General features: G+C 41.1%; 1 protein-coding gene across 1 annotated transcript in view; it reads right to left on the bottom strand.

Annotated features, from left to right (window-relative positions):
• Nucleotides 1–26,627, bottom strand: part of Suclg2 (succinate-CoA ligase GDP-forming subunit beta) — a 271,761-nt gene that overhangs the window by 124,388 nt on the left and 120,746 nt on the right. Inside the window, exons 3-6 of the mRNA XM_075983395.1 lie at nt 17,888–17,987; nt 16,796–16,886; nt 7,794–7,946; nt 5,907–5,996 (exon numbers count right to left, since the gene is read on the bottom strand). Of these exons, the coding sequence (XP_075839510.1) occupies nt 5,907–5,996; nt 7,794–7,946; nt 16,796–16,886; nt 17,888–17,987 (434 nt within the window). The remainder of the gene's footprint in view (nt 1–5,906; nt 5,997–7,793; nt 7,947–16,795; nt 16,887–17,887; nt 17,988–26,627) is intronic.

Raw genomic sequence — 26,627 nt, 5'->3', positions numbered from 1 at the left:
GTCATGTCGACCTGACCCTTACTGGTATAACAGAGCACCTGACACCTGTAGGGCTAGTTTCCAGGTAGCTGGGTAGCTAGCAGCTGTCCTGCCAAGGGCTCTTTCTATTCCTTCAGTTCTTACAATACCTACGAATGAAATCTCTAAATATAAATTCATACTAGCGTCAATAATGAAAGCTGGCCCAGGTTTGACTAGAGCATTTCTATGGATCTTATACTAACTATCTAAATTTTAACTATTTCAGGTCTATGTGAAAATTTTCTAAAATCATGGTTGAAATCTGATATATATAGATAAAGGAATGATTCCAATGTGTAAGGCTAAAAACTCTTTTTTTTTCAGCCAGGGATTCAAGATGGTTCCCAGACTGAACCCCAACTTACTCACGACCTTTCTGTTTCGCCCGCCCTAGGCAGTGGGGATGCCAGCATTTGCTAGTATACCGGTCCAAGTCAGAATCTTTTTACTAGAAACATTTTTATGAGTAGGTAACAGATATAAACTTTATAAAGCTCCTCAGTATATCAAGGTTTCTCATGATTCTATTTCCCAAGCATAGCTTTCCAGGTCCTTTAAGGCAGACACCAATGGCATCTGTTTTGTCTGAGATACATTCTATGCACATACTAAGATGCACACTTTCCATCTTTACAAAACAACAAACGCCTCTATCCTTATTAATAGAAGCCTTCACTGCCAGGATAAACAGGACATTATTTTAATTGTCGGATCATATTTAATTGTGTAGCTCTACTGCCATTCATTATATTTATCACTTAAATAATGACCATATGGATTGGTTCTCATAGCTTCATTTAGTTGAAATGTCACCTCTCTTGTCTCTGTAATATGTGACTAGGTATTTATAGGGTAAATCCCCACAGCAGAGCAGAATGGATGGACACACTGTATTTATTATTTATTGTATATGTGTATGATTATGTGCATGTGTTTGCATGTTTGTGGCTGTATGCAAATGTGTTTGTACATGAAAAATGTGTTATGTATATGAATGGCATGTAAAGGCCTTGGGAATTGTTCCTCTAAACTATGCATTTTGGTTTTGTTTTTTTGTTTGTCTGTGACAGGCTCTCTGGTTGGCCTAGAGACACACCAAGTTGTCTACACTGGGTAGTCAACAAGACCCACGGATCAACCAGTCTCTACCTCCCCAGCATTTGGATGACAAGTGTATGAAACAATGCCCAGCTATTTCTCAGGATAGAACTCAGTGCCTTGTGCTTAAGCACTGAAATCTCCCCACACCCGGAGAGCATATTAAATCTGAATGGTTCTATTATAGTGCTCAGGGACCTCCTCTGCACTCCCATAAGCCAGTCCAGAAAGACCTTTCACTCACAGCACCATCCAGCATCTGCATCACGCTGGGCATGGCATGTGGGAGCAAGTATTGTGTGTGGAGCTTTAATGAAAATCTCATATTGTCAATGAGTCTGAGCATCATTATAGCTCCTAAGACAATTTGAATTTCTTTTTCCTATGGATTTTGTATATTTTCCTGTTGAGATTTAGGATTTTTAATCATTAACTTAAAGGAAGTGTTTTTATGTGAATAAAATTTGTTCTTTATTCCATATAAATTACAAATGTGTTTCTCCTTTGCCATTCATCTTTCAACCAGGTTTATGTTACTCCTGCCATATGGAAATCTAAGGACAATCATATCACTCATGTCTCAATGCTTCCGGCCTTTTGCCAACCTTTCAAAAGGTCAATTTCATTTTGGAAGTAGTTTAAAGATCTCACAATTTATTCTCATTTATTTTATTGTTTCCTAGTTTCAATGTTGATACTTTTTGAAGCTCACTAAACTATATTAAGTTATAAAGCCAGTCAACTACAAATTATGGAATGTGGGGAAGGGCAGAAACCCCAAGAACATGGCAGAGACATGTCAAGGACTGCAGTGCCTCAGACCCATGCGAGTTGGCAAAGCCTTCCCTTGGTCTGTGTGCTAATGCTGCCAGAGTGTGCACGGAGCATCACCCATCCCTTCCTCCAGCATCACAACTTCCTCAGGGATGTTTATAGCCAGAGAATGTCCCTTACAGTGGACTCTTACATCAGAGGCTGGATATAAAACCAACTGGAGAGTTTCTGGCTTGTTGCTGTGTCTTTTGCTTAGTTGGTGTTACTCTATCAGAGTAAGCACAGCCCATTCAACCCTGGTTTTCCATGTGTGTCTGAGTGAGGACCAAGCTGTGCAAGATGTGGCAAGTGAGTATCTTTCTGGGCTTGGGCTTTGTTTTTGAAATTGGATCCTCTTATGTTACTGGTGTTGGTCTCACAACCACAATCTCAGAGGATTAGGACATAGCCTCTCAGGTAGTTGGGAATATATGCATGTGACTCCATGTCTAAGTTTTGATTTGTCACTTAGACAGCTGCAGTATATATGCATATATGCATCTGGGAGGGTCCTACTTACCCTACCTGGCTAACACTTAAATGATTTAATGAGTAATACATCAATAAGACAAAGTACATAGTAGAAATAACTTTAGGAACACAAATAAGATCTAATGCAACAATTTAAAAAAAATAACTTGTAGTAAGCTATGCAGAATACAGATTTAACCAAGGCAACCATTGCCAGATGTACACGCAGTCCCTTGGCATTGGATCATCTCTTCATGCCAGGACCAGTGACCTAAGACTGTACAAATACTTGCTTTACTAACATGTCTCCTCTGCTTATGGCACCCTTGCACCAATCCTCATGCCTTAGAGCAGCATCCGGAATAGAGACTCCTGTTTTTACACATGCTACAATCAGCTTTGCTGAGCACATGGGCCATCCATCCTTCCTACTGTGCAAACAAACTGGGTATCCCTCAATAAATTCCAAGCCATCCACACCTCATTTGTTCTCATTTTTTTTTTGTCCCTCCCTACCCAATTCGTGTATTCTAGGGCTGCAGAATGACCTCCACTAGTCCATCAGTCCCTAGAGAACAGTGGCTACCTTTCAGTACTTTGGACATAGCCAAGGAAAGTAAGTAACATGCAATCAGTGCTCGCTCAGTGAGCAAATAAAGAGTCAAACCTTAGAAGATGTCAGCTAGCCAGTGACCATAAGACCCTGTCTTAAAGTTTTTATTTTTTCTTTCCTTTTCTTGATAAATTAACTTAAAAATATCTTGGCAATTTGGTTACTTTATGACCCCGAGAGGCTGCATATTCATCTTTGCTTTTCTGCACAGCACATACGGAAACAGTGTTTGGACACCAGGGACACATTTATGCCATTTAAAAGCTATAAATAACCCTTAATTTTCTCTTTACATATGGAGGTGGCAAGGGTGTCTTAGGATATATTTAATAATATTATCATTTGTGGAGTTCTCTACTATGTTCATATACTGAGCAATCGAACAATGGGTGGGCAGCTTTTACCCCATTTAGCTTTATTCCGCTCCTACCTTCTGACAACTATCACTGATACCCTAGAAACATTCAACGTACATAGCCTAGACATCTGATTTCACTTAATCTTACACAGCCAAAATGCTTCAGAAGTACACGATATGCATGTGTAGTGTACTGTGCAGTGAGTGGTGAGAGCACAGCACTGAGCAACATGCCTACTGTGATCAGGAATAGGATCTAGCAAAGAGACTACAGAACAATGGAAAAACACACATATGTACACACAGAGGATGCACACAGGTGACCAAATACACTTGGAATCAAATGTGGGACCAAATAACCGCAACACCATGACTTCCTAAGAGACTGGCTTTCAGGGACCAACATCTCTACATAAGCAGCCTTTTATATATATATTTTCAAGTGGCAAGTGTAGTTAAAAGCCTCATTCTAACAACATGAAACTAATCAATACAGCACAGAGCCCAAGATTCGCCCAGCATTTTCCTGTGAGCAGACTGCCTCCATAGCACCTCGCAATACTGTTCTCTAGTTGTCTTTTGAAGGCTGGCTGTTTTAGTGCAGGGAGGCCTGCCTTTCTTCTACCATCTTTACTTTCACTCCCATCTTCTAATGAGTGTGGTCTTCCCTTCCTTACACACTTCTCAAGTCTTGATCCACTTTATCCGTCTTTGACTTCTTCACTGTAACGATCACACTTTCAGAGATAGAATTAAAATCAGAAAGCTGAAGGCAGGAAGAAGTCAGGGAAAAAGCCCCTGTTCCCATGCTAAATACAAGTTTTATGTCTCAAAAGATTCAACTAACCACAGCTAGAACTAAGATAGGGCTGGCCAGGTGACACAGTGACAAGGATTCTTCCTGCCAAACTTCATGCCTGGAGATCAATCCACAGAGCCCACATGCTGGAGAGAGGAAATGACTCTGCAAGTAGTCCTATGATGACGCACAGCATGACACATGCATTACATACGTACAAATAAATAAAATACTAAGGAAAATATTCTAAATGAATACTGAATCTTCTCTCATCACTGGGTCTTTTTTCTTGTTATTATACCCCAAGCAATAAAATAAAACAACTGTTAACAGAGCAGTGATATTTGTAGGGGTATAGGATGCCTGGGTGAGATTGTGTGTCAGTTATAAGCCAAACACTATGTCATTTTCCAACAGGAACTTGAAAATAAATTAGATTTCTGTATTCTCAGGGGCTACAAAAGACTAGCAATTAGTCAAGTAATGTGTATTGTTAATAAACACAATGATAATCTTGATTACTTGTGGAGCTGAGGAGAAAATTCAGAGTCTTACATGTGTGAGGCAAGCATTCTACCACCAAGTGCAAACCCAGCAGAGAATTCTTCTTTAATGGAGTACTGTCAACAACTGCTCTCACACAGTATTGAACTCAATCAATGCAATATACTTCTCAGATAGTACATTATTCCTATTATACAGATGCTGGAAATAAATTTCTAACAGAATGAACATGTATGTGTGTGTGTATATGTATATGTCAAACAGCATCATCAGTAATGCTGTAAGAAAATTTCAAAATTTTAAAAAAATTACAAAAAAAGTCTGGGGCTGTAGTTTAGTGAGCAGAATGTTTGCCTACCATGCACAAAGCCCCTAGTTAGATTGCTAGCATCAAGTCTACCAGGTATAGTGGTGCATGCCTATAATCCTAGGGCTCAGGAAGTGAGATCATGAGGCTCAGAAGTTCAAGACCAGCCTGAGATATATGAGACCCTGTCTCAAAACCACAGTAACAAGTATCAACAAGCAGCATGAAGTTTATGTACCGGCTTGGAGCACACATACAAACCTCTATCAAATGCATATATCTGTTTCTATAAATATCATAAATTTATAGAACACACCTGCATTATATATTTGTATACACATATACAATCATATATATACATACATATATAAGTATGTATACATATTATAAAACTGCACACATACCTGTACTATACATACATACATATCCCCTCATAGATATGTATGCATATATACCTCTAACACACAAATGTATGCATACACATACACATTATATGCATATATCCATAAACACATATACGTCATAAAATTACAAACATATACTATCATTTACACACAGTACACATATGTATATATCTAGATACGTGTATCATATACACAGATACATACACACATCTCTACAATATATATGTACATATATATGCCTCTACCACATACACATTCATACATACATCTTTCTACCACACACACACACACACACATAAATACACACACACATCTCTTATCAGATACATTCACATACATCATAAACATCACCTCTTAAAACATCAGGAAATATTTTCTTGATCTTAAACAATTTGGGGAAAGATTCAAACACAATCACCTTGTTTTCTGTCAGTCACAAACATCAGCAGCAATTAAACAAGCTACTGCAATATTTTCTGAAATGCGGCATACATACTGTTGCTCAATGCCTTATGTACCTGATTTTTCAAAGGCCCGTGGAAGCCCAGATTTTCTGCCATCCGCTGGGCCTGGTTATCCTTTATCCCTTCAAAAATGTCAATCTGCTCCTAGTAAAAATGTATCAAATGAACAAAATTCAGAAGTCAAGTAAGAAGATTTAAACCTCAAAGCGAACGTTTAGTATTTACTGGCAAATGAATAATTAAAGTATGGCACCCTTCCATAAAGCTCTGAGCGAGGCTACTCTGGCTGCCTATAGGCTACGTTTTAATTAGCAGGCCAGCTATGGAACAGCCCTTCCAAAACTACATAATTCTTCAAGGTGGCATGCTGACAAGATGATCTGAAGCCAGTTTTCACTTTTAATTACTACACAGATGGCATTGATGAATATTTAGTCAGTTAATTTTTCTGACATCTTTTGGAAGGCATCCAAAGAAAGGCTTTCCTGCCTAATACTGCTGTTAAGTCTGGAGTTGTCATACACAGGTTAAATATTATCTTATGACTTGAGCACTTTATTCATATGAAAATTATTAATAATACTTCCACTCTACAAAGAGCTGTTCTGTCGAAAACAATGAATGCTCTTCATGTGCATTAGTTCATGCATTATGTTAGCAAATGGGATTGTTTTAGATAATGTGAGTTTTGAAAATGGCTAGACATTATGACTAAGCCTGTGTATAAAGCTTCAATTAAACTTCCAAAGCAGTTCATTTATCTATGTAATACTGATGAGAATATTTTTAAAACAATTACTGAAGTGTGGGTACAGTATATAGAAAAGCCAATCCAGAGAATAGTATTCTTCCCCTATTTAAGGGGGAAAAAACAATTTCTAAGGAAATAAAATTTCTTGTAGAAAATGTTAATGGAATTAGACATTAAGAGTCCATATTAAAAACTCGGTTCATAGTTTCAAAAGTTCAGTAGCTAAGAATGGCACCTGAGTATTTCTGCATATCACTCCAATTAATCCTCAGGATGCTAGTGCAGAAACCACTGCATCATCATGACTTACTTTCAAAACTGCGGTTAAAGGCTTGTGACAGACTTACTTCCTACTTGAATCTGAGTACAGATCTCTAAAACCAGTCTTTTCAAGGACTGAAAACAATTGGGCAGGATATGGACCTCTGAATGCCTATTTCAATGTGGACAGTCTGGAAAGTTTAATATCTTCTGTCTACTTGATGGGGTCTAGATTACAGAAGAGGTAAGTCTCTGCACAGGCTTGTGAGGGTGTCCCTAGGCTAAACAAACTGAGGAGCAAAGACCCACTCTGAATGTGGCAGGTACCATTTCATGGGTCAGGGTTGGGAGCCAGGAAAGGAGACAGAGAGCTGAGCACCAGCATTCATCCCCTCTGCTTCCTGACTGTGGAGGAGTGAGACCTGCCGCCTCAAGCTCTGCCGCCATGCCTTCTGCACCATGGCGGACCACGTTCTCAAACTATGGGCCCCAATGAACCGTCCCTTAAGTCACTTTGTCAAGATTTTGTCACAGAAAAAAAAAAAGTAACTAATATAGAGACTCACCCACATCCAGTTACACAAGAGACAGTGTCTGGACCATACCCAGGGTTAAAGGCAGGGAGGCAACCTGGCAGAAACGGGGACACAACAGTGTTCTCCTGTTGTTAATTCATGGGTCAGGTTGGACAGAAGGAAATGATATGGAAGGAAAAGGCAGGGAGGAACGAGAAGGCAGAGAGGGGAAAGGGAAGGAGAAAAAGCTTTTGGATGCTGGACACTTAAATTCTGCCTGACTTCCAGTCAGTTTCCACTTAGACTCAACACCTCTTGCCTCAGGTCCATTGTTCCCTGCCTTCGACTCCACATTAGACGCTGAGCAGTTACTACCCAAACAATCAGTTAACATGGCCAGCTAATCAAACATACCTTAAAGATGAGTTCTGGACTGGAAGCTGCCACTTCTTCAATATCAACGCCCCCCTGGGGGCTGCCCACTATCACAGGACCATTGTGGGACCGGTCCATCAGAATAGCCAAGTAGGTCTCTCTAGAAATGTTCAGGGCCTCAGCAACCATCACCTAGCACAAGAATGAAAAGTTCAGTTAGTTAACTTGGCAAAAAACAGATTGGAAATCCATGCCCCTCAACACAAAAAGCAAACAGCATTGTTTCTAGGCTCTTGATGTGCAGAGAGGCAGCGTCCAGAGGTCTGAGGATTCTATGTAAGTGCACAGGGTTTCCTGTCACCTCCTCAACTGATCTTGTCACAGTGCTCCAATGGCAGGTATCTGGTTTGCCTCAGGAAGCCTTCCCATTCTCGCCTTAGTTTTTCTTTCTGGTGACTCTCATTTGAAGAAAGCTCCAGGGACACAGTTGTTCTAATCTGACACACTAATAGTACATATATATTATCACACTGGCTTTTCTCTGATGCCAATGGTAGAAAGCCAAGCTTGATTATCAAAGAAGAGATTTTTTTACAGTACACTGATATTGAATGTATTTATAAATTTCTGTGTCTTAGATGGATACATTTTATTTCATTTTGTATTCTCTATAAACACAATATCTGTTCATTTAAAATGATGCAGTCGCTGGACTTTTTGGGGGGGGGTATTTTTTCGAGACAGGGTTTCTCCGTAGCTTTTGGTTCCTGTCCTGGAACTAGCTCTTGTAAACCAGGCTGGCCTCGAACTCACAGAGATCCGCCTGTCTCTGCCTCCCGAGTGCTGGGATTAAAGGCGTGCGCCACCACCGCCCGGCTCAGTCGCTGGACTTGATGGCACAGGCCTATAATTAGAACTTGGAGGAGGCTGAGGCAGGAAGATAAGAAAGTGTGATCTGGTTAGGCTACAGACTGAAGGTGAGGCTAGTCCAGGCCGCTGTGACCATGTTAAAAAAAAAAATGGGGGAAGGGGATTGGTGCTCAATGGTAGAGGGCTTGCCTAGCACGAAGAGTTCAATCCTCAGTGCCAAAGTAGGAATAGAAAAAAGCAAGAGCCAAGGCACAGGTCAGCTACAGAGGACCTGTTTAGCATTTATAAGGTTCCGGGATCAAACTTCAGCAATAGTAATAATGGTAAAAACAAAACAAAAAACAACACTAAGTATATAAATTGAATACTGAATGCAGCCTCCTGCAGCACAGCCCCCTCATATCCAGATGCCTTGGCCACAACTGTCAAAATGGGATTCTGGTCCCGTGAACCTCTGTAGTACTTAGGAAAAGATGACCCTTCCCTTGGGAGAATATGGCATCAGGGGGCAAGTCGGGTGGAGAGAACTGAATCTCTGGCCACTTCTTCACCAATAATCTTTTTGTTCTAAACAATTCTAACAAACGTCAAATCAACTCTCATGAGCTTAGTTCCTTTCATTTTTACCTGTAAGCACTGCAGTAGCGGAATCATTTCTCACATGGGGTTACATCACACACATATGCCTTGCTTTTGTTTTTGAAATTATTTTTATTTTTGAGACCTTACTACATAACCAACGATGACCTAGAACTTCTGATCTTCCTGCCTCTACTTCCCAAGCTGAGATTATAGGCATGTGTCAGTATGCTCAGCGTACGCAGTGTTGGGGATCAAAGCCACAGCTCCACGTATGTCTGGCAAACTCTCTACCAACTAAGCTACAGACCCTGCCCGTTTTAAACCTTTTAACCCCACAATATGGATGCCTTCGTAAGAATTTTCCCTTTCCATCATGACTATACAACATTTAAATGTTAATATTTATTTAATCATATGCATGTGGCTATTTATATGGACATCAATTTTCACAGCTGAAATGCTGCCCTAGTCATTATTTTGAATATTTATCTCTCCTCATTTGTTTTATTCCCTGTAAAAGTAAAATGGCTTGGTCTTGCATGGAATATTTAAGATTTCAATTAATATTGCCAAGTTGCACGTGAGAGAGAGGTTATCTCAACTTACAGAAATCCAACCAAAATGGCGGAAATATCTTGGCTGAAGTTTTAAAGACCACAAAATGCACATAAATAATCAAGTATACACTTGAAAATAATTTTAAAAAACTAAATAACACCACCTTTCCTAAAAGTAGTTAAGTACTAGATTTTATTTTTAAAGTTATATACAAAAAGGCATTATACTTTAGCAATCCAGAACCACTAAAAGCTGTTTTATTAATACAATAAAAACTTTAAAAGGCTCTAACAGAAAGATATGAAGCTTCTTTTTAAGCTTTTATTGAATCTAATATCAATTAAAAACAAAATATTGGGACAAGAAATGTGGCTCAGTTGTATAGCACATACTCAACACATGAGGTCTTTCATATAACTCCCATGACCCATCAGCTTTTCCTAATTCCCACAAACGAACCTTCTCTTGGATAATGCTAATGTCAGGACTGTTGCAGACCTAGCCTGATTTCAAGTTGCTTGTTCTTTAAATGACAAAAAGTCCAGCCACTTATCAACGGCTCTCCTGGCCTTCGGGATGACAAACACCATCAGCTCCTGACCACTGCAAACTCCAGTCCTTCCTTTTCAATATGGCAATGCGTAGCTTTCAGAAATAATATGAAATTCACCTTTATACGCATCAACACACCTTAAGAAATTAAAACAATCATGTCTTCTAAAGGTTTCTTTAGAAGAAAAGAGAAATGTTTTAAGAAATTTGGTAGGGACAAAATACAGATGAAGGTAGGAATTTGAAACTTTAGGTGCAGTACTATAACTCTGTGTGTGTGAGGATAACAACATGCTTGCACAAGCCAACGAGGATGTTTGTGTCCTGTTCTATTGCTCTCGGACTTACTTCCTGGAGAAAGAGTGTCTAGCTGAGTGTGGCACTAGGCTGGGAGGCAGTAAGCTCTAGCAATGCTCTGTTCTAACTCCTATAATGCAGAGATTACAAACAAGCATAGCTTTTTTACATGGGTGTAGAGATTTGAACTCGGGTCCTCATGCTTGCAGAGCAAGAGATCTCACCCACCTAGCCCTTCCGTCATCCCTCAAGCTTAGTCTAATACGAAGTTCGTATAGTGAGATAATCATTGTCAGTATTCTTAGAAGCCATACAACATTCTAATTCTTCAGGACAAGTGTCATTCAAGAGCCTTGTTCTTCATCTTTTGAAACACTAACTGATGTGTTCTGCATTCCTTCACACTTCAGTTTGGAAAGATGGGCTGCTTTCTCCAACACTTCCTACTTTGTAGAAATAATGTCTTATTCTTAAAAAAAAAAACAGGAAAATTATGCTTAGTAATAGATAATTCAAGACAGTCCACACAAAGACCCAGTATTTTCTTGTGTTATGAAACCATGTGTGACCCCCAACAGTGAAGTATCTGGGGATTGTTACAGACAACTATGAAGGACTCCATAACACACGTTATCATGGGGAAAAGGACCTGAATTTCAAAAGAGCTTCATTTGAGTTCTACACAGATTATCCTGTGGGATCCCTTGGATTTCAAAATGTCTTTACACTCTTTGATCAGCATATCGCTCCTCCTTCTCACCCTCATACCCTGCTACTCAAACTGGAAGTCTGAGATGAATACCAATGGGTAAAATATTCATAATGTAACTGCAGAGAGTTTAAGATTACTATGAAATTATCTAATGTTATGTTTCCTACAAAGTAGCAACTGTTACTGGTGACAGTGATCAGAAATCCCAAGAGAAGTACTGCATCGCACTCCATTCCTGTACCAAGCAACATGTAACCCAATTGCACAGAGTCCAACAAAAATGCCTGGTATATAGCAACATGTACATTTGTGTATGTATATGTGCATTAAACAGCACCATGAATAAACTTAGATTAAAGGTTCCTATATGTCTGTAGCTTCAGCTTGAGGATGTGGAATTGACTATAATGTTTTTCCCCTTTTTGGCTTACTCCTCCGCTGCATTCAGATAAAACTTTACATATGAGAAAACAGGAAGAATTAGATTACAAAGAAGAAAGCAGTGTGGTTAGGAAGCCTGAGGTCTAAGAGAGCATTCGGGGCTGGGTTCCTCCTCATAAGTTAGATGTTAGAGGAACTGGTTACCCAGGAAGGCCCAGGAGCACAGACAAAGGCACCCCTGGGCCGCAGGGTTTCTCTGCAGACATCTAACACACATTAGCAGGCAGGAATCTCATCAGCAAGAACACAGTGAACATAAATGAGCATGTGAGATTCAAAGTCAAATCCCAGGAATAATTGCTACTAATAAAAAGGAAGAAACATTAGGTGCAAATCTAATTTTTTTTTTAAAAAAAAAAAGCATCCCAAGCCTACATTCTAAGTTCTATGTAACTGTGCGAGCAGAATCAAGGCAGAGGTAAGAAGTGTTGTCTTATGGACTGAGGTTTAACAAAGCAAACACTAATTCTCCCCAAACTAATAGAGCGATTTAACACAATTCCTATTGAAAGCTCAGCAGGAGTTTGTTTGTTTGTTTTTTTTTCTATCAAAGAAGGCAAGATTACCTAAGAAGTGTATGCTAAAGAACAAGAACAGGATAAAATGAACTAAGAAATAAAAATAAAGTGATAAGACCCAGTACCCAGAACGAAAGAACTTACTACATTGATATAGCAGATCAGTAGTAGAAACAGGGGACCTATGAAACATGGGCAGCTAATTTTTGACAAAGGTACAAAAGCAATACAATAAAGGGGTACAAATACAAGTGAACACCTACAGGCAAAAGCAATAGCAAAACAAAACCCACCGGCCTTAGTCTGTCACCATAATCAAAAGAAGCTGACCAAAACATGCACACACAAACATACACACACACACCCCACAAAAATAAAAGCCATTAGGAAGTTAACTAAGAACCTTGTTCTTAGACTATATACCAAGAGTCCTGTCCACAAACGAGCATGGATAGTTTGGACTGCATCAAAACTCAGTATTTTTGTTCCACAAAAGGCTCTGCTCAGATGAGTATGTGAAGCACAACAGACCCTGCTAACTCCCAGCACATACACGACAAGCCAGACTGAGCCCTCTAGCCTTGCCAAGGAAGGCACTTAGAGTCTGCTGGAGCCCGCACTATGATTCATTGTCCCTTTAATGCTATGACAGTGAGCACAGCTTCAAGGAGAGCCTACAAAGGACAAAGGAACAAACGAGAAGGTGCCTAACATCTGTAGAAACAGGGCATATGCAATTTTAAAACATGATGAAATAGAACTACACATTTACAAAAATGGCTAAAATTGTAAATGCTGGCCAGAAATTGGAGAACCCTGGACATCTGTATGCTGCAGACAGCAATGTGGTGCCATCAATGTGCCAAAAATTCGGCAGTTTCTAAAATAAAGCAAAACAAAATCAACTGAACAAAGAACTACCACACAACTCAAAATCTATCCCCCAAATAAAGATTCTATCTCTACAAAAATCTGTCCATAAATGTACAGAACACCTCTATTTGTAGCAGCCCAACCTGAAATAATCAAGGTACTTATCAATAGATGCAGACTTAAGCCGCTGTGGTATGTGCATACTAGACTGCTACAGAGCAATGAAAAAGACAGTCTCCACGAATCTCCAGAAAATTATGACAAATGGAGGCTAAAAGCTCATTTCAAAGGTTTCATTTCTACAACATTCTACAACAGTTTGTGTCCTCTCAACATTCATGTGCTTACCTCATCTCCACTGAGATGCTCTTTAGAGGCAGGTCTTTGAGAGGGGAACAGATCATGAGAGAGAAGCCCTCAAAGATGGGGTTTGTACTCTTTTAAAATTAACTCAGAGTTCCCTCACCCTCCCAACTATGTAGGAACACAACAGAAATCTGACCCTCTTCTCACCAGGCACTAAAGCTGATGGAGACTTTATTTAGACTTTCCATTCTCCAGATGGTGAGAAAAGAATTTAACTTATGCACAGCCCAGTCAGGTAGTTTTTTACACCTACCTTTGTGCCCAGAGACACAAACATGCAATGTTCTGTCAGCTAAGACTTTAGGCATGTAGTAGCTTATTTAAATCATAACACTCAAACAGCATTCTAATACTATGAGATTGACGGGCAGTGGTGACATATGCCTTTAATCACAGCATGAGGAAAGTAGAAGCAGGTGGATCTCTTTAAGTTTAAGCCCAGCTTGGTCTATAGAGCAAGTTCCAAGACAGCCAAGGCTACATGGAGAAGCCCTGTCTCAAACAAACAAACAAAGAAACAAACAAACACAAAAAGAAAAAAAAGAAAAGAAAAGAACAAGACAGGACAGGACAAGAAAGGACAGGGAAGGGAAAAGAAAAAGTGAGTCCTAACTAGAAATTGCTGGAATATCACTAAGCACAACGGAGAAAATATGCAGGGAACTTTATGGCTGATAAACTGGAACTCAACACCAAGTGTGGAGCCTGGGCATCTCAGTCACCACAATCAACGCTCAAACTTAGGATGATGCAACTTGAGCTTCTGCTGGCTCTCTCCAAGGTCCTTACTGCATGATGACTTTAATCCCTGAACTCAGCTCTGCTTAAGAAGGAGGTAGCAGGCACCAAATACCCTGGAAAGGGAGAGACCATCTATGGACTCTCTCCAGATGCCTGCCTTGAAAATTAAAGGCACAGTCAGCTGTGAAGCACACAGCCTTCCTAGAACATTCTGAATCTCACTGCCACACCGTCTATAAAACACTCAAAACAAATGTCTGTTGTTAATGTGCTGGTTAACACAAATTGCCCTCACTGACTGGAGTCTATGTTTCCAGCAAAAAAAGAAGAGACAGAATCGCATGTCCTGACTTGGGGAAAAGCCTAGCACCCCACAGTCACTTGTCCAGCAAGATTTGGAGAATCAGAAGTACTGGTCACTTTCTGCTGCATAGCACATTTGAGACTCTAGCATAAGCGGCCAATAACATCAATTCTTATATGCCCTTACAGAAATGTGACAACATACCATGCATATCAGAAAAGGACAAAAGAATAAATGACAATTCTTTCTAGGTGGTAAGAGAAAAAATTGTTACTTTCTGACTTCTATTCTTTTGGAATTTTTACTAAGCTAAGGAATAAAAATTCTGAAAAAATAACCATTTCTCTGGTAGTTTTCTGGCGATGCTTCAATTCTCAAGAACATGCTTATCTCCACCATGTCAGGGACCTAGCTACAAGGCACTTTGCTGTAGAATTCTATTACTAGGCGGTGCAAATCTGCTTCACGTGGACATTTTTATATGCCTTTGAAAAGTTTCACAAGTTCTAATCTAAAATCCCATGTGTCCATATAAAACAAGAATCCCCACAAGGAAAAGTACTAATTACGCTCTCTGTGAACAAACTTTGAAGATATGCAGGTAAAGGTTTCTAATCAGATTTGAAAGGGAAATAAAGTAGAGTTGCAGTCTGAACAAGAACAAACCAACCTCAGTTGGCGGTCCCTGCCCCACCTGAGGGGCGGCGCAAGAGGAAAGATTCACAGTCAGCTTTGGGGCTTGCTCCATAAGGTTTTAGATGACTTGTCTCAGTAGATGAAGCTAATGTCTGGTCAGTATGCCAGTGTCCTGCTGTTACTGGAACTGTCTTATGTGAGAGCCTGGGTATTAGCCTTCCTAAGCAGCTTGGCTCTGCACTGAGGCTCAACAGTGCACTTAAACAGACAATAGCGAAAAGCAGAGAAGGACATTCATTGAATGTGTCACATCCCGAAGAGGAAGAGATCCAGTGATCCCCATCCCCACACTCATATTTTGGGTCCTGATATGAGTTAAGAGCAAAAAGGGTGAGTAACGACGAATGCCAGGAGCTGTATCCAGCCTCGTCTGTAGGGTGCTCTGGCAGGTTGCTGGGCTGTGTGAAATACGCCGGGAAGACCAGTACCTTGCCAGGTCAGCACCAGGCTTCACCCTCTCCCTTCTCCCTCATTCTCAAAAGTATCCCTAATTTTTGGGGTGCACTGTCCCAACAGTCAGAGAGGCACATGGAAGGACATATATGTCTCCTTAGGAGATTGTTTGCTATCTACTGCCCCTATCATGGTTTAACAAGGACAAGAAAGTGATATCTTCCTAAAGCTGTACCAAGATATTTTTCTAAAGTTCTATGAAAACTAACTGTACAATGTACAACTCAGTGTGCCCACCAACACCAAGTATAGCACAATGATATAGGCTACAAGTCGCCAATGTTATGGCAACAGGACAGGATCAAAGAGTGGGACCCAATTTACTGATAGATGGATGGGTCTTTCTAGCCATAGCTGTCTTCAGGGTTGCCACATGTTCACCCGAGGGGCTCTGCTCATGAATTCACATTCTGCAATGCACAAAGTTCTCTGCACCATCTTTCCTTTGCACTGGGGTGTGCACAACAGAGAGCTTCTGCTGTTTTACACATGAAGAGAGGGAAAATAGGCTGAAAACGGCAGCAAGGAGAGGCAGGTTCTGTACTTGGCTCCGACATTCCTAACTGCACAGCAGAGGCAGGCCATTTGTGTGTGTATATATGTCTATGTGTCACGCACATGCTTGCACATGGGAGCACATGCTACACATACTTACTGGTAGCAGTCTCCACTAATAATAGACTCCTAATAGCAAGTGGCTTAAAATGGTAGTACATCAAAGTATAGCATGAGGTAATCTTAAGGAGGACGACTGCAGCAGGCATTCTAACAGCGGGGCAGCATGGGAACAGGAAGGGCCCACTGACTACAAGGCTGCCCTGCCAAGCCTTGTCAGCTTCAAGCAGGATGTATCTGTGCTCTGAATGGAAAACCTCTGCTTTGGTCATTCGCCTCACTGGCTTTTGGTGAATGCCAATGTCCACAGCCTTACAGGTCTTTCTTCAAAGACACAACACTCCTAAAAAACAAACAGTTCACTGCCAAAGAACAGTGCATCGTGAGATCTGTCAGAGGCAAGTCTAGCTCTCTGCTCTTTTGTTTAAAGCACATACGAAATGACCAAGAGCATTCTTATTACCTTGTTAACTTTCACACCTTCTTTTGGAGTTTGTTTCGTTGTTAGATTATAACCAATCATCTGCTTGGCCAGCTGTCCCACCACATTCGGGCTAAGAAAGAAAAAAAGAGAAAGAATGACCAGGAAAAGACAATCAGCCTATATTGTGAATCACTATATAGCAGGGTTCACAGTATCCAGGGCTATCTCACCACAACCCCTCTTCACATCCATCCAGCCCAGGACCAAACCTCTCACAATGCACACTGCCCAGGGCCTACATCCACCACCCCACCTCCTCCCAGTTACACTGCCCAGGGCCTACATCTACCACCCCACCGCTTCAAGCCACACTGCCCAGGGCCTACCTCCACCACCTCACCTCCTCCCAGCCACACTGCCCAGGGCCCACCTCTAGCTGATATCTTCACATTCACAGTATCCATGAAATGAATGTGTTTCCATTTACACTCTGTATCAAGTGTTGTCACAAAGGCTCAGAGGACCAAATACAAATGAAGGTATGAAGGAATGAGTGAATGAGTGAGGGGATGCTGAATTCTGCTACCTTCTTCCCTAAACAGATTAATAAAGAAACAATACTATATGCATATCATTTAGATAGAAGGGGAGTGGAACACTGATATTGGATGCTCTGGGAAACAGCAAACAATGAGAGGGAAAACAAGGACCACAATCAACGAAAAGACTGTGAGGGGAAGAGTCACAGCTTGCTGCTGAGGCAGGATGCTACAAAAATGCTCAGACGAAGGGAGGCATGGACTACCAGAGGCCACAAAGACACCACAGGGGACCACAGAACATTTTTCATGGGAATATCATGATGGAAATGGTATCTATCTCAGTTGTCAGTGATTTTGTCTCAAACTCTTAAAGATGCATCTCAGATTGTCTGGAAGAGAGCAAGTAGAGTCTTCCTCAGTGAGGGATACAAAGCCCTCTACTGGGAGAAGGAAGCCTTGGTGCACAGCCAGCGCGTTGCCGATGCCTTTACTTACCTCTCGCCGTGCTGCACCCCACCCCACCCTAGCCCTCCTGCTCAGGAACCCTTCAGTCATGCACAGGATGGGGACCTACACCCTCCAGACTTACTCTTTGGTTAAATGAACACCTCCTTTCAAACCGCTATTGAAGACACCTTTTCCTCTTCCTCCAGCTAAGATCTGGGCTTTCAGAACAATTTCTTTAGCATCTGAAAGAGAAAAATCCAGATAGCAGTTGTTTTAAATTCTTTCCTTTCTTCATCATCTCGTCTATAAAAGGGAAGAAAAGCAAAAACAAAACTAATAATGGTATAGGACCTCCGTGTGAACTTTGGAAAAGCTCTCCTAACTGAGCTTTGAAAACTTGAGAGATTACAAATTAAAAAAGAAGAAGCTTGTTCACTGAGGACGATCAAATACACTCCAGCAATGTAAGCACATAATGCTCTCACATACGGGAAAGCCAGGCTCCTGTTCCCTTGCCCTTCGGAGTGTGTCAGAAGAGACTAAATAAAGCCAGGGCGGCCGTATGAACTTTACTGTGTAATGATACTTCCATGTGGCCGACAATCTGACTGCCTGTCAGCCTTTGCAAAGTCAGAGGGAGACTGGACTGGGTACAGAAAGGGCTTACAGACAAGACACAAGGCTGCCTTTAATAACAGTATTCTTGGACACCAATAGTTTTCTGAGCAGTTGTTCTATATATTGACAGGGATAGCCAAGAAAGAAGGAAATGAATTAAAACTAAAAGCAAGCAATATTTTTTGGAAAAAAAAATATATATTGGCAAAATGAAAAAAAAAATCTCCAGCGGGGAAGGGGGTTGGGAATATTTTTTTCTCAGCTCACGTAAAAAAGAATAAACTCTCTGTTCCTGACCTTTTAGACCAAAGTTATAAACTCAAATATATCTGTAGGCCTGGCAAGGAAGTGGGGTGAGAGGTCACCAAGCAGTAAATGGGACTGTTAGCAAGCTAAAGAGTTCTATTTCCCTATTTGGGGGGAAGGGGCATGCTCTAAATCAAATGTGTTTAAAAACCACCCAGCACACATCTCAGTCCATAGCTGGCATGGTGTGTGTGCATCCTCTTTACATTGGAGAACTAAGTCATTTTCATTAGGCTGCCATGGTTTTCTGGTTCAGGACCTGAGAGTTTATATCTTGGTTCCAGGCTTCAACTGTTCGTCACTCCGCTACGCAGTGTTAACCACAGGCCTCGGGGACTCAGTTTACTATGTGAAACACTCATGAGGATTGTTTCAAACGTTAGCGTAGAGCTGGGAAGGAGGTGGCTCAGTGGGTAAAGCATCTGCTCTGTAAGCATGAGGACCCGTGTAAGCCAGGTAACGGCACAAGCCTGAACCACAGTGCTGGGGAGGAAAGACAGGCAAGCGCGGCAGTCGGCCAGCTGTGCTGCATTAGTGAGCTCCAGGCTCACCAAGAAACCTGTCTCAAAAACTAAGATGGAGAGTGACCGAGGCAGACCCCGCATCAACCTCTGCTCCACTCATATGCACAAATTAAATGGATAGAATTTTAAAAATAACTGTCGTAATTCATGCTGAGTTCTATCTGTAAGTCACTACCAATGCCGTTGCTGTTCGGCCAATCAGACAGAGGTCTAAGGCGAGAGATCCACAAAGGTTTATGGGGAGCTATAAAAGGACGGCACACTCTGAAGGCAAGGGTCAGGCAGTGACCAGGAAGGCTGCAGCTGGAAGGCGTGTCTGTTGCTTCCACCGCTGGACTCCATCTCTCACGTGAGCTCATCCTCCCAGGGCCAGGGCTCAGCACCTTGTCAGAAGATCTTCTTAGAATGCAGCCCTTCCCCACCTTTGACTCTTACTCCGCCCAACATGAACCATCCTGTCAGCAGTCAAACCTGACTTAGAACAAGCTGCGTGAAAACAAGCTATGGTCACTGTTCACTCTCAGGACTCAAGAGGAAAGTAATCAAGACAAATGAACTCAGTGTCCACTCAGGCTACTGCACAGAACAGCAGCAATGATACTGGATTGAAAGAAGCCAGGACTAAAACGTCCAGCTTGGGGCTAGGGGTTTATGTGGCTCGGCAGGAGAGCAGCTGGGTTCTACCCTCAGTGCTATAAGACAACAAGCAAACAAAACTCTTGCTGAAAGGACACAAAAGGGTGAGAGAAGATGCCTGTCTGAAATGAGGGCACACAGTGCAATCTCGGCATGAAGGAGAAACACGATACAGCAGCTGAAACGCTGATCTCAATGGCTGGTGCATTCAGGAGACAAGGGATGAAGGCTAACACCATTATGATAATTCCCAGTGACTGCCCAAGAAAATGGTTCACAGAAAGGCATTTCCTGCTTGTCTTCTGAAGACATCAAGTGGAAAAAGTACTTTTTGCTGTCCACTCAAAGGTTTAATTACATTCATTTCAAATTCTTTAAGAGGCTCGGGGCATTCCACTATCGTTATCCTCTCCCATGCCCATGTCGTCCAGGAGAGAAATACTTCCCCCCTTTCAGCAGCACAACTGGAATGCCAGGCAGCACCCCTAACTGGCCACTGGTAAGTGACACCCCAAAGGCTAATTAAGTCAATTCTAGTTACCAACCACCAAGATCCAGAAAAGGTTGTAGCCTTGATACATTTTATCAACTAGTCTGTCACCATCTGCCCACAAGTCAAAGGATTCTGTGCCACCCTGATGGTAAGCCAAGCAACCATTTGGGTGACTGAAGTCATATATCGGGACACTGATATTTGGGTTTGTTTTGTTTTGTACTGCTGAGGAATGAACCTGGGTGATGTGGGAGTGATTTCTTATTAATAAAGAAACTGCCTAGACCCATTTGATAGGCCAACCCTTAGGTAGGCGGAGTAAACAGAACGGAATGCTGGGAGAAAGAAGCTGAGTGAAGGAGTCGCCATGGTTCTCCCACTCCAGACAGACGCAGGTTAAGATCATTCCTGGTAAGCCAGCCTGTGGGCTACACAGATTAATAGAAATGGGTTAGATCAATATGTAAAAGCTAGCCAATAAAAAACTGAAACTAATGGGTCAGGCAGTGTTTAAAAGAATACAGTTTCCGTGTAATTATTTCGTGTAAAGCTAGCCGTTCAGGTGGCCGGGTGCGGGGACTCAGCCCGCCGCTCCTACTACTACACCTGGGGACTGACCTTTGCCCATACTAAGGATGTGCTCTGCCTCTGAATCATACAACCAGCCCCCCCCCAAGTCAGTGCAAACAGAAAAATGGGGAAGGGGGAGCAATCAATTTGTTATCTTCCATAACTTGTACTCCAGTCAAAAAGAAGCTTACTAAAATAATTAAGTGCTAACTAAGTATGTTAAGTCAGCAGTCTCCAGTATAGAAGTTTTCCTTCTTGACAAAGATTCAAGAAGTGGTTTAACTCAACTAGCATTTACTTAAATGTACAAAAAGGGGGAAAATTCTACTCAAAGTTACCAAGTTCATTCCACTCAATGTCACTGTTTTCATTTCATTTAAAGATCAGAATTCCAAAACTAAAAGCTCAAACAAATCTGACTTTCTGAGTATTACCTCCTGCCTGTATCAACCAGAATTAGAAAATAGCCTACACATACAGCTCAAGTTGTCTGAATAATTTTATTTAACCATAGCAAAACAAGATAGAAGAAGGAAAATATGGTTGGTTGTCTAGAGAAATAGATTGCATACATACATGAATAGCCATATTAATAGACTGCAGTTGGCCTAAGTGTGCCATTTCTTGCTCCTGAATTTTATGTGTGGTGACCTTAACTAGCAAGGTGTTTACTGTATTTTATTCCTTTACTAATGAGTTTCTGATCTTGAAAATCAGCTTGATAGAAATCACTTTATTATAATTTTTGTATTTAGATGGAACAAAGCCATATCAGACATAGTTGTTAAACCTACAAACACATATAAAATTCTCAAATATCCTATAACCTTAGAGAACATATGTAGAGTTTCTTAGGAAACCCCATCGTATGGTTTTGCTTTCCCTGATGGCTGCAAATGTTACTTCCTTCTTGACTGCAAGTGTTATTCTGATTATAATATAGTTTTGTACCACATTTATGGTCCCCCAAGTCTCATTCTGGACAATGAACGCTCTTGGAAGCACTATTAAATATAAATGAAAAATGTTAAAAATCATTAAGGAAAACATACTCAAAATAAATAAGACATGTTTTAATTAGGAAATTTTTATAAAAATGATTCACTTTGTTCTTCACAGGTGGCATTTGGGGAACGTATTTATAGAAAATAATGTTCATGAGACATAGCTCACAACTACAATAAAATGTTTGTCAAGAATGTCTGAGGGTCAGGCATACTAGTGGATACCTTTAATCCCAGCACTCAGGAAGGAGAGGCAAGCATATTTCTGAGAGTTCTAGGCGAGCCTGGTCTACATAGTAAGTTCCAGGACAACCAGAGTTATATAGTAAGACTCTGTCTAGAAAACACACACACACACACACACACACGAATGTCTGAGAATATGCTATCTTCAGCCATTTTTTAACAGTTTGTCAACACGGAGAACTTGCACTACCAAGCTTGGTTTTATTCCAGGTTTCCTTCTTTCCAAGCACAACCCTGCCCCAAATGCAGAGCACAAGGTGTCTCCAGCACCCCTTGAATCAGTCCGTAGCACTGGGCCTGTTGAGGGAATTCTAATTAACATGGTTCACCAACTGGAGCAAAATGCAAACAGCCGGATTTCGACATAAGAGTGCTATCTAGGTTTGTGTGGTGGTCACCTTTCAGGAGGCTTCACAGAATCCAGCTGTTAAGATCTAACTCAGCACTGCAGATCTCCCTACGACCAGAAGAACAAAGGACGACAGAAGGCAAGAAGAGTGGAACGGTATTATGGGAAGACGGACTTTTTATTAAGAACCTAAAATGAGAGGAAGTTAAGTTTGAGGCCTAAGTATCAAGTTACCAAAGGAGTTAAGCTGCTTTCCTTAGGTCTGAGGGTTCCAAATTTTAAAACTGAGAGTCATCAATCTGCAGTCATCACTGTAATATAATGTACCTAGATACCTACTTCTACAAGCTGTAAGAAGGTCACGTGAAGAACAAGACCCTGCAGTGACACTATCTGATGCCCAATGGCATCCTTATTCTAGCTTTAATCATGCCTGACATGGGCCATCAACAGTGAGCCAAGACTAGAACCAACCACCTCAGCACTGTCCATACCACGTGACTGAGCTGGATTGGGTTACTGGCGTCACAACAAACAGCTAACCTTCAGACTTAAACCACGCATTCCTAAGATAGCAAGTTTAAATATAAGTAATAGGTAGACATGGGATGTCTGTAACACAGGTTCTGTTACAGCTGTAAATGTAAGTAATAGGTAGACATGGGATGGTCTGTAACACAGGTTCTGTTACAGCTATAAATGTAAGTAATAGATAGACATGGGATGGTCTATAACACAGGTTCTGTTACAGCTGTAAATGTACACTGTTGCTAGTGGATTATAAATGATTCAAAGCAATGGGTTCACTGTGATAGATCATGCAGATGTATGATGCATTTTAATTATGTTCACCCGCTTTTTCCCTTCTTTGAGTCCAATTCCTCTATCCCTTTCCTCTTCCCTGGTAATTCCCCTTCTACTTCTACATTACCTTCTTTTCCAAAGATTCCATTTATGAGAGAAAACATATGGCACCTGTCTTCCTAATCCTGTCTCATTTGGTCTAACACAGTCATCTCCATTTCTAGCTTCATTTGGTCTAACACAATCACCTCCCCTTCTAGTCATCTTCCCAAAACTTAAATGATTTTGCCTTCTTTGTGGCTACACAATACTCCATATGCACAACACACTGGCTTTATCCATTCGACAGATGGACCTGGCCTGCCCTGCGGCTTGGCTGCTATGCCTAGTGCCAGGACAATATGGAATGCAGCTATCTCTATGGTGTACTGCCTTTATTTCTAGGACAGAACTGTGAGATTCATATGGAATGCAGCTATCTCTATGGTGTACTGCCTTTATTTCTAGGACAGAACTGTGAGATTCAAATAGGAAGCTGCTCAGGGTGAACTTTTAGAAATACTTTTATTAATAAGACGGCTTTTATGCAACTTTTAAATATGGGGTATAATAACCAATTTATTAGACATTATGAAAAACAATCCCTTCACTCAAATGTTATGGGGCACGATAACCCAATTTATTGATCATAAAAAAGTCGTAACATACTGTATTAACACAAAACATGCTTATGTTTTTTAGGGAATAATTTTTATTTTGGTCCCTAAAAAACTCCTTAAATCACTTTTTTCTCATACTGATATAGTTTAATATATGTATATATTTACTACTATGCTATAGCCCTCATCCAAATTACTGTGGTCAGTTCATCTACTCTTTTATACTTAGCTCTGGCATTATTTATCGCTTGCATAACCATTAATACCTCACTGATAATAAAAAAATTATTACCACTAAATAAAAATCATCTCTAGAAAGAGTCCATTCATTACAATATCTTATAAGCCTAGAAATAGATAAAATCTTACTCTTTTATATAAATTAATACAGTAATCTTAGGGGTTTTTTTTGTTGTTGTTATGTTTTGTTTTGTTTTTTTGGTTTTTCGAGACAGGTTTCTCTGTAGCTTTGGTGCCCGTCCCGGAACTAGCTCTTGTAGACCAGGCTGGCCTCAAACTCCCAGAGATCCGCCTCCCTCTGCCTCCCGAGTGCTGGGATTAAAAGTGTGCGCCACCACTGCCCGGCCTTAGGTTTGTTAAAATAAACTAAAAGCTGCTGTTTTGAGAGTAAAATTTACAGATACAATCTACTACCATGAGGCCCCAAATCCCTGTGACGTTACTGACACACCCAAGGCTTATCTGAGACTATGTAACACTGCAGGACTACAGACTTGGTCACCAATCTTCTACACACAAAGGATGAAGGCACTTGAAGAAAGAGCATAAGCTCTTCAGAAGAAACCTCTACTATATCTTACACAAATTATAGGGTAGATCACAAATTAGTAGAAAATATGACTATGACATTCAAGACCTCGGCAGGGACCAGAAGCACTCATGGAAGATAAAAAGCATTAACACTCAAATCATTCTCATGGTATTTTAAGGAGATTTAAAAGAAGAAAAGTAAGACTAGAAATAGACCCTACCCCAGCTGCTCTCCCACAATAACTGACAACTCTGGCCCCAGAACTGATGCCCTTAAGCCCACCTGCAGCCCCTTCCAAGCCTTTTGTCTCCCAGCATGATTTGGGACAGTTGGCATAATGCATGCCCTAAAAGAGTTTCCCAGGATACCTGTCCAAAAGCTATAGACAACCCTCTAAAAGTAGGTACCCCATCCTGACACAAAGGGATCCAACTTTACAAACCAGGGTTTAAAAATTTGCGATGACTTCAGGTCAATGCCAAGTCCCAAGACACAGATGTCTCCTCCCCACTTTTTTGAAAGCCCTTCAGTGATGACACACCAACAGGGTCAACAGGTGAGGGCTGGGGAGGAGAGGCCTAAGTCTCACCTAATGAAGCCACTCTCCAGCTCTGCTTGATTCTTGCCTCACCCCTCCAGTGTGGAGTCTCTAACTTAAGGGTAAGATTGCCTGACTAGTCCCCCCCTCCCCTTAGGAATCTAAGCTGACCCTGAGTGTTTCCTTGAGTCTTGTCTATCCAGGTACTCTCACATGCTATGCCACTTTGATGAGGAATGAATTCTCCCAGGAACACTTGTTCAAAAGAGTTGGAGCAACGCCTACAGCTATGGCCTGATGCTTATATGATGGAGTGAGGAAAATGACTGTATGCAAGGTTTCCTCTGCCATCGGTGTCACTGCCACTTGTCTCAAACCTCAGCTACCCTAGGACTCCAGACTTTCTATAATCCTACAGGGTTTCTGAAAGAAAACTACCAGACAGCATTTAGGAGATAAAAGGCAGAGAATATTTGCATTGCAAACTAGACTGTATTACTGTCTCCCAAACCTTAGAAAAACTATTGTAAATACCCCCAAAAGCTCAAATGACAGAAAACACACAGCAACAGGATTACCCGGCATTCAAGCAATATTTACTTCTTTACAGTTGTGATAGGACCTGCATTCTAATTACTATTTAAAATCAGAGAAAAAACCTCCAGTTTTAAAAGAAAGCTGGAAAGAGGAAAAGGGGTGATGTGGGATTTCCCTCTGTATGCTGTGAATACCACTGGTGAATAAAGAAACTGCCTTGGCCTTTTGATAGGGCAGAACTTAGGAAGGCAGAGAAAATTAAACAGAATGCTGGGAGAAAGAAGGGCAGAGTCAGAGAGATGCCATGTACCACCACCAGAGACCAGATGCCAGAACTTTAGCCGGTAAGACACAGCCATGTGGCAATACACAGATTAACAGAGGTTAATAGAAATGGGTTAAATTAAGATATAAGAGTTAGCCAATAAAAAGCTAGACCTAATGGGCCAAGCAGTGATTTAATTAATACAGTTTCTGTGTGATTATTTTGGGGCTAAGCAGCCGGGAACCAACAAGTGGCCTCCTTACTACAAAAGTGTGTGTTGGTTACAGACACAGATCATTAAATACAGATACACATGTGTGTATATGTATACTGAAGGTGAATATTAGCTCTAGTTTGTGGCAGAAGATAGTTGTTACATACACACGTTCCCATACTCCCACCACACCACCAAACACAGTGAAAATTTGCTGCAAATCTGTAAATAAAGGAGAAATGGTATTTTTTAAAATTATCCGCTGGGTCAAATCAGGTACCTGAGAAGTAAAAAGAAGCATAGAGGTGGACTTAGGACCACTTCTTCATGTCACAGGAGGTATTGAA

The sequence above is a fragment of the Microtus pennsylvanicus genome, chromosome 8 (assembly GCF_037038515.1).
Source record: "Microtus pennsylvanicus isolate mMicPen1 chromosome 8, mMicPen1.hap1, whole genome shotgun sequence".
Lineage (NCBI taxonomy): Eukaryota > Metazoa > Chordata > Mammalia > Rodentia > Cricetidae > Microtus > Microtus pennsylvanicus.
Note: the sequence above shows the minus strand (reverse complement) of the source record. Positions and strands in the feature narration are given on the sequence as shown.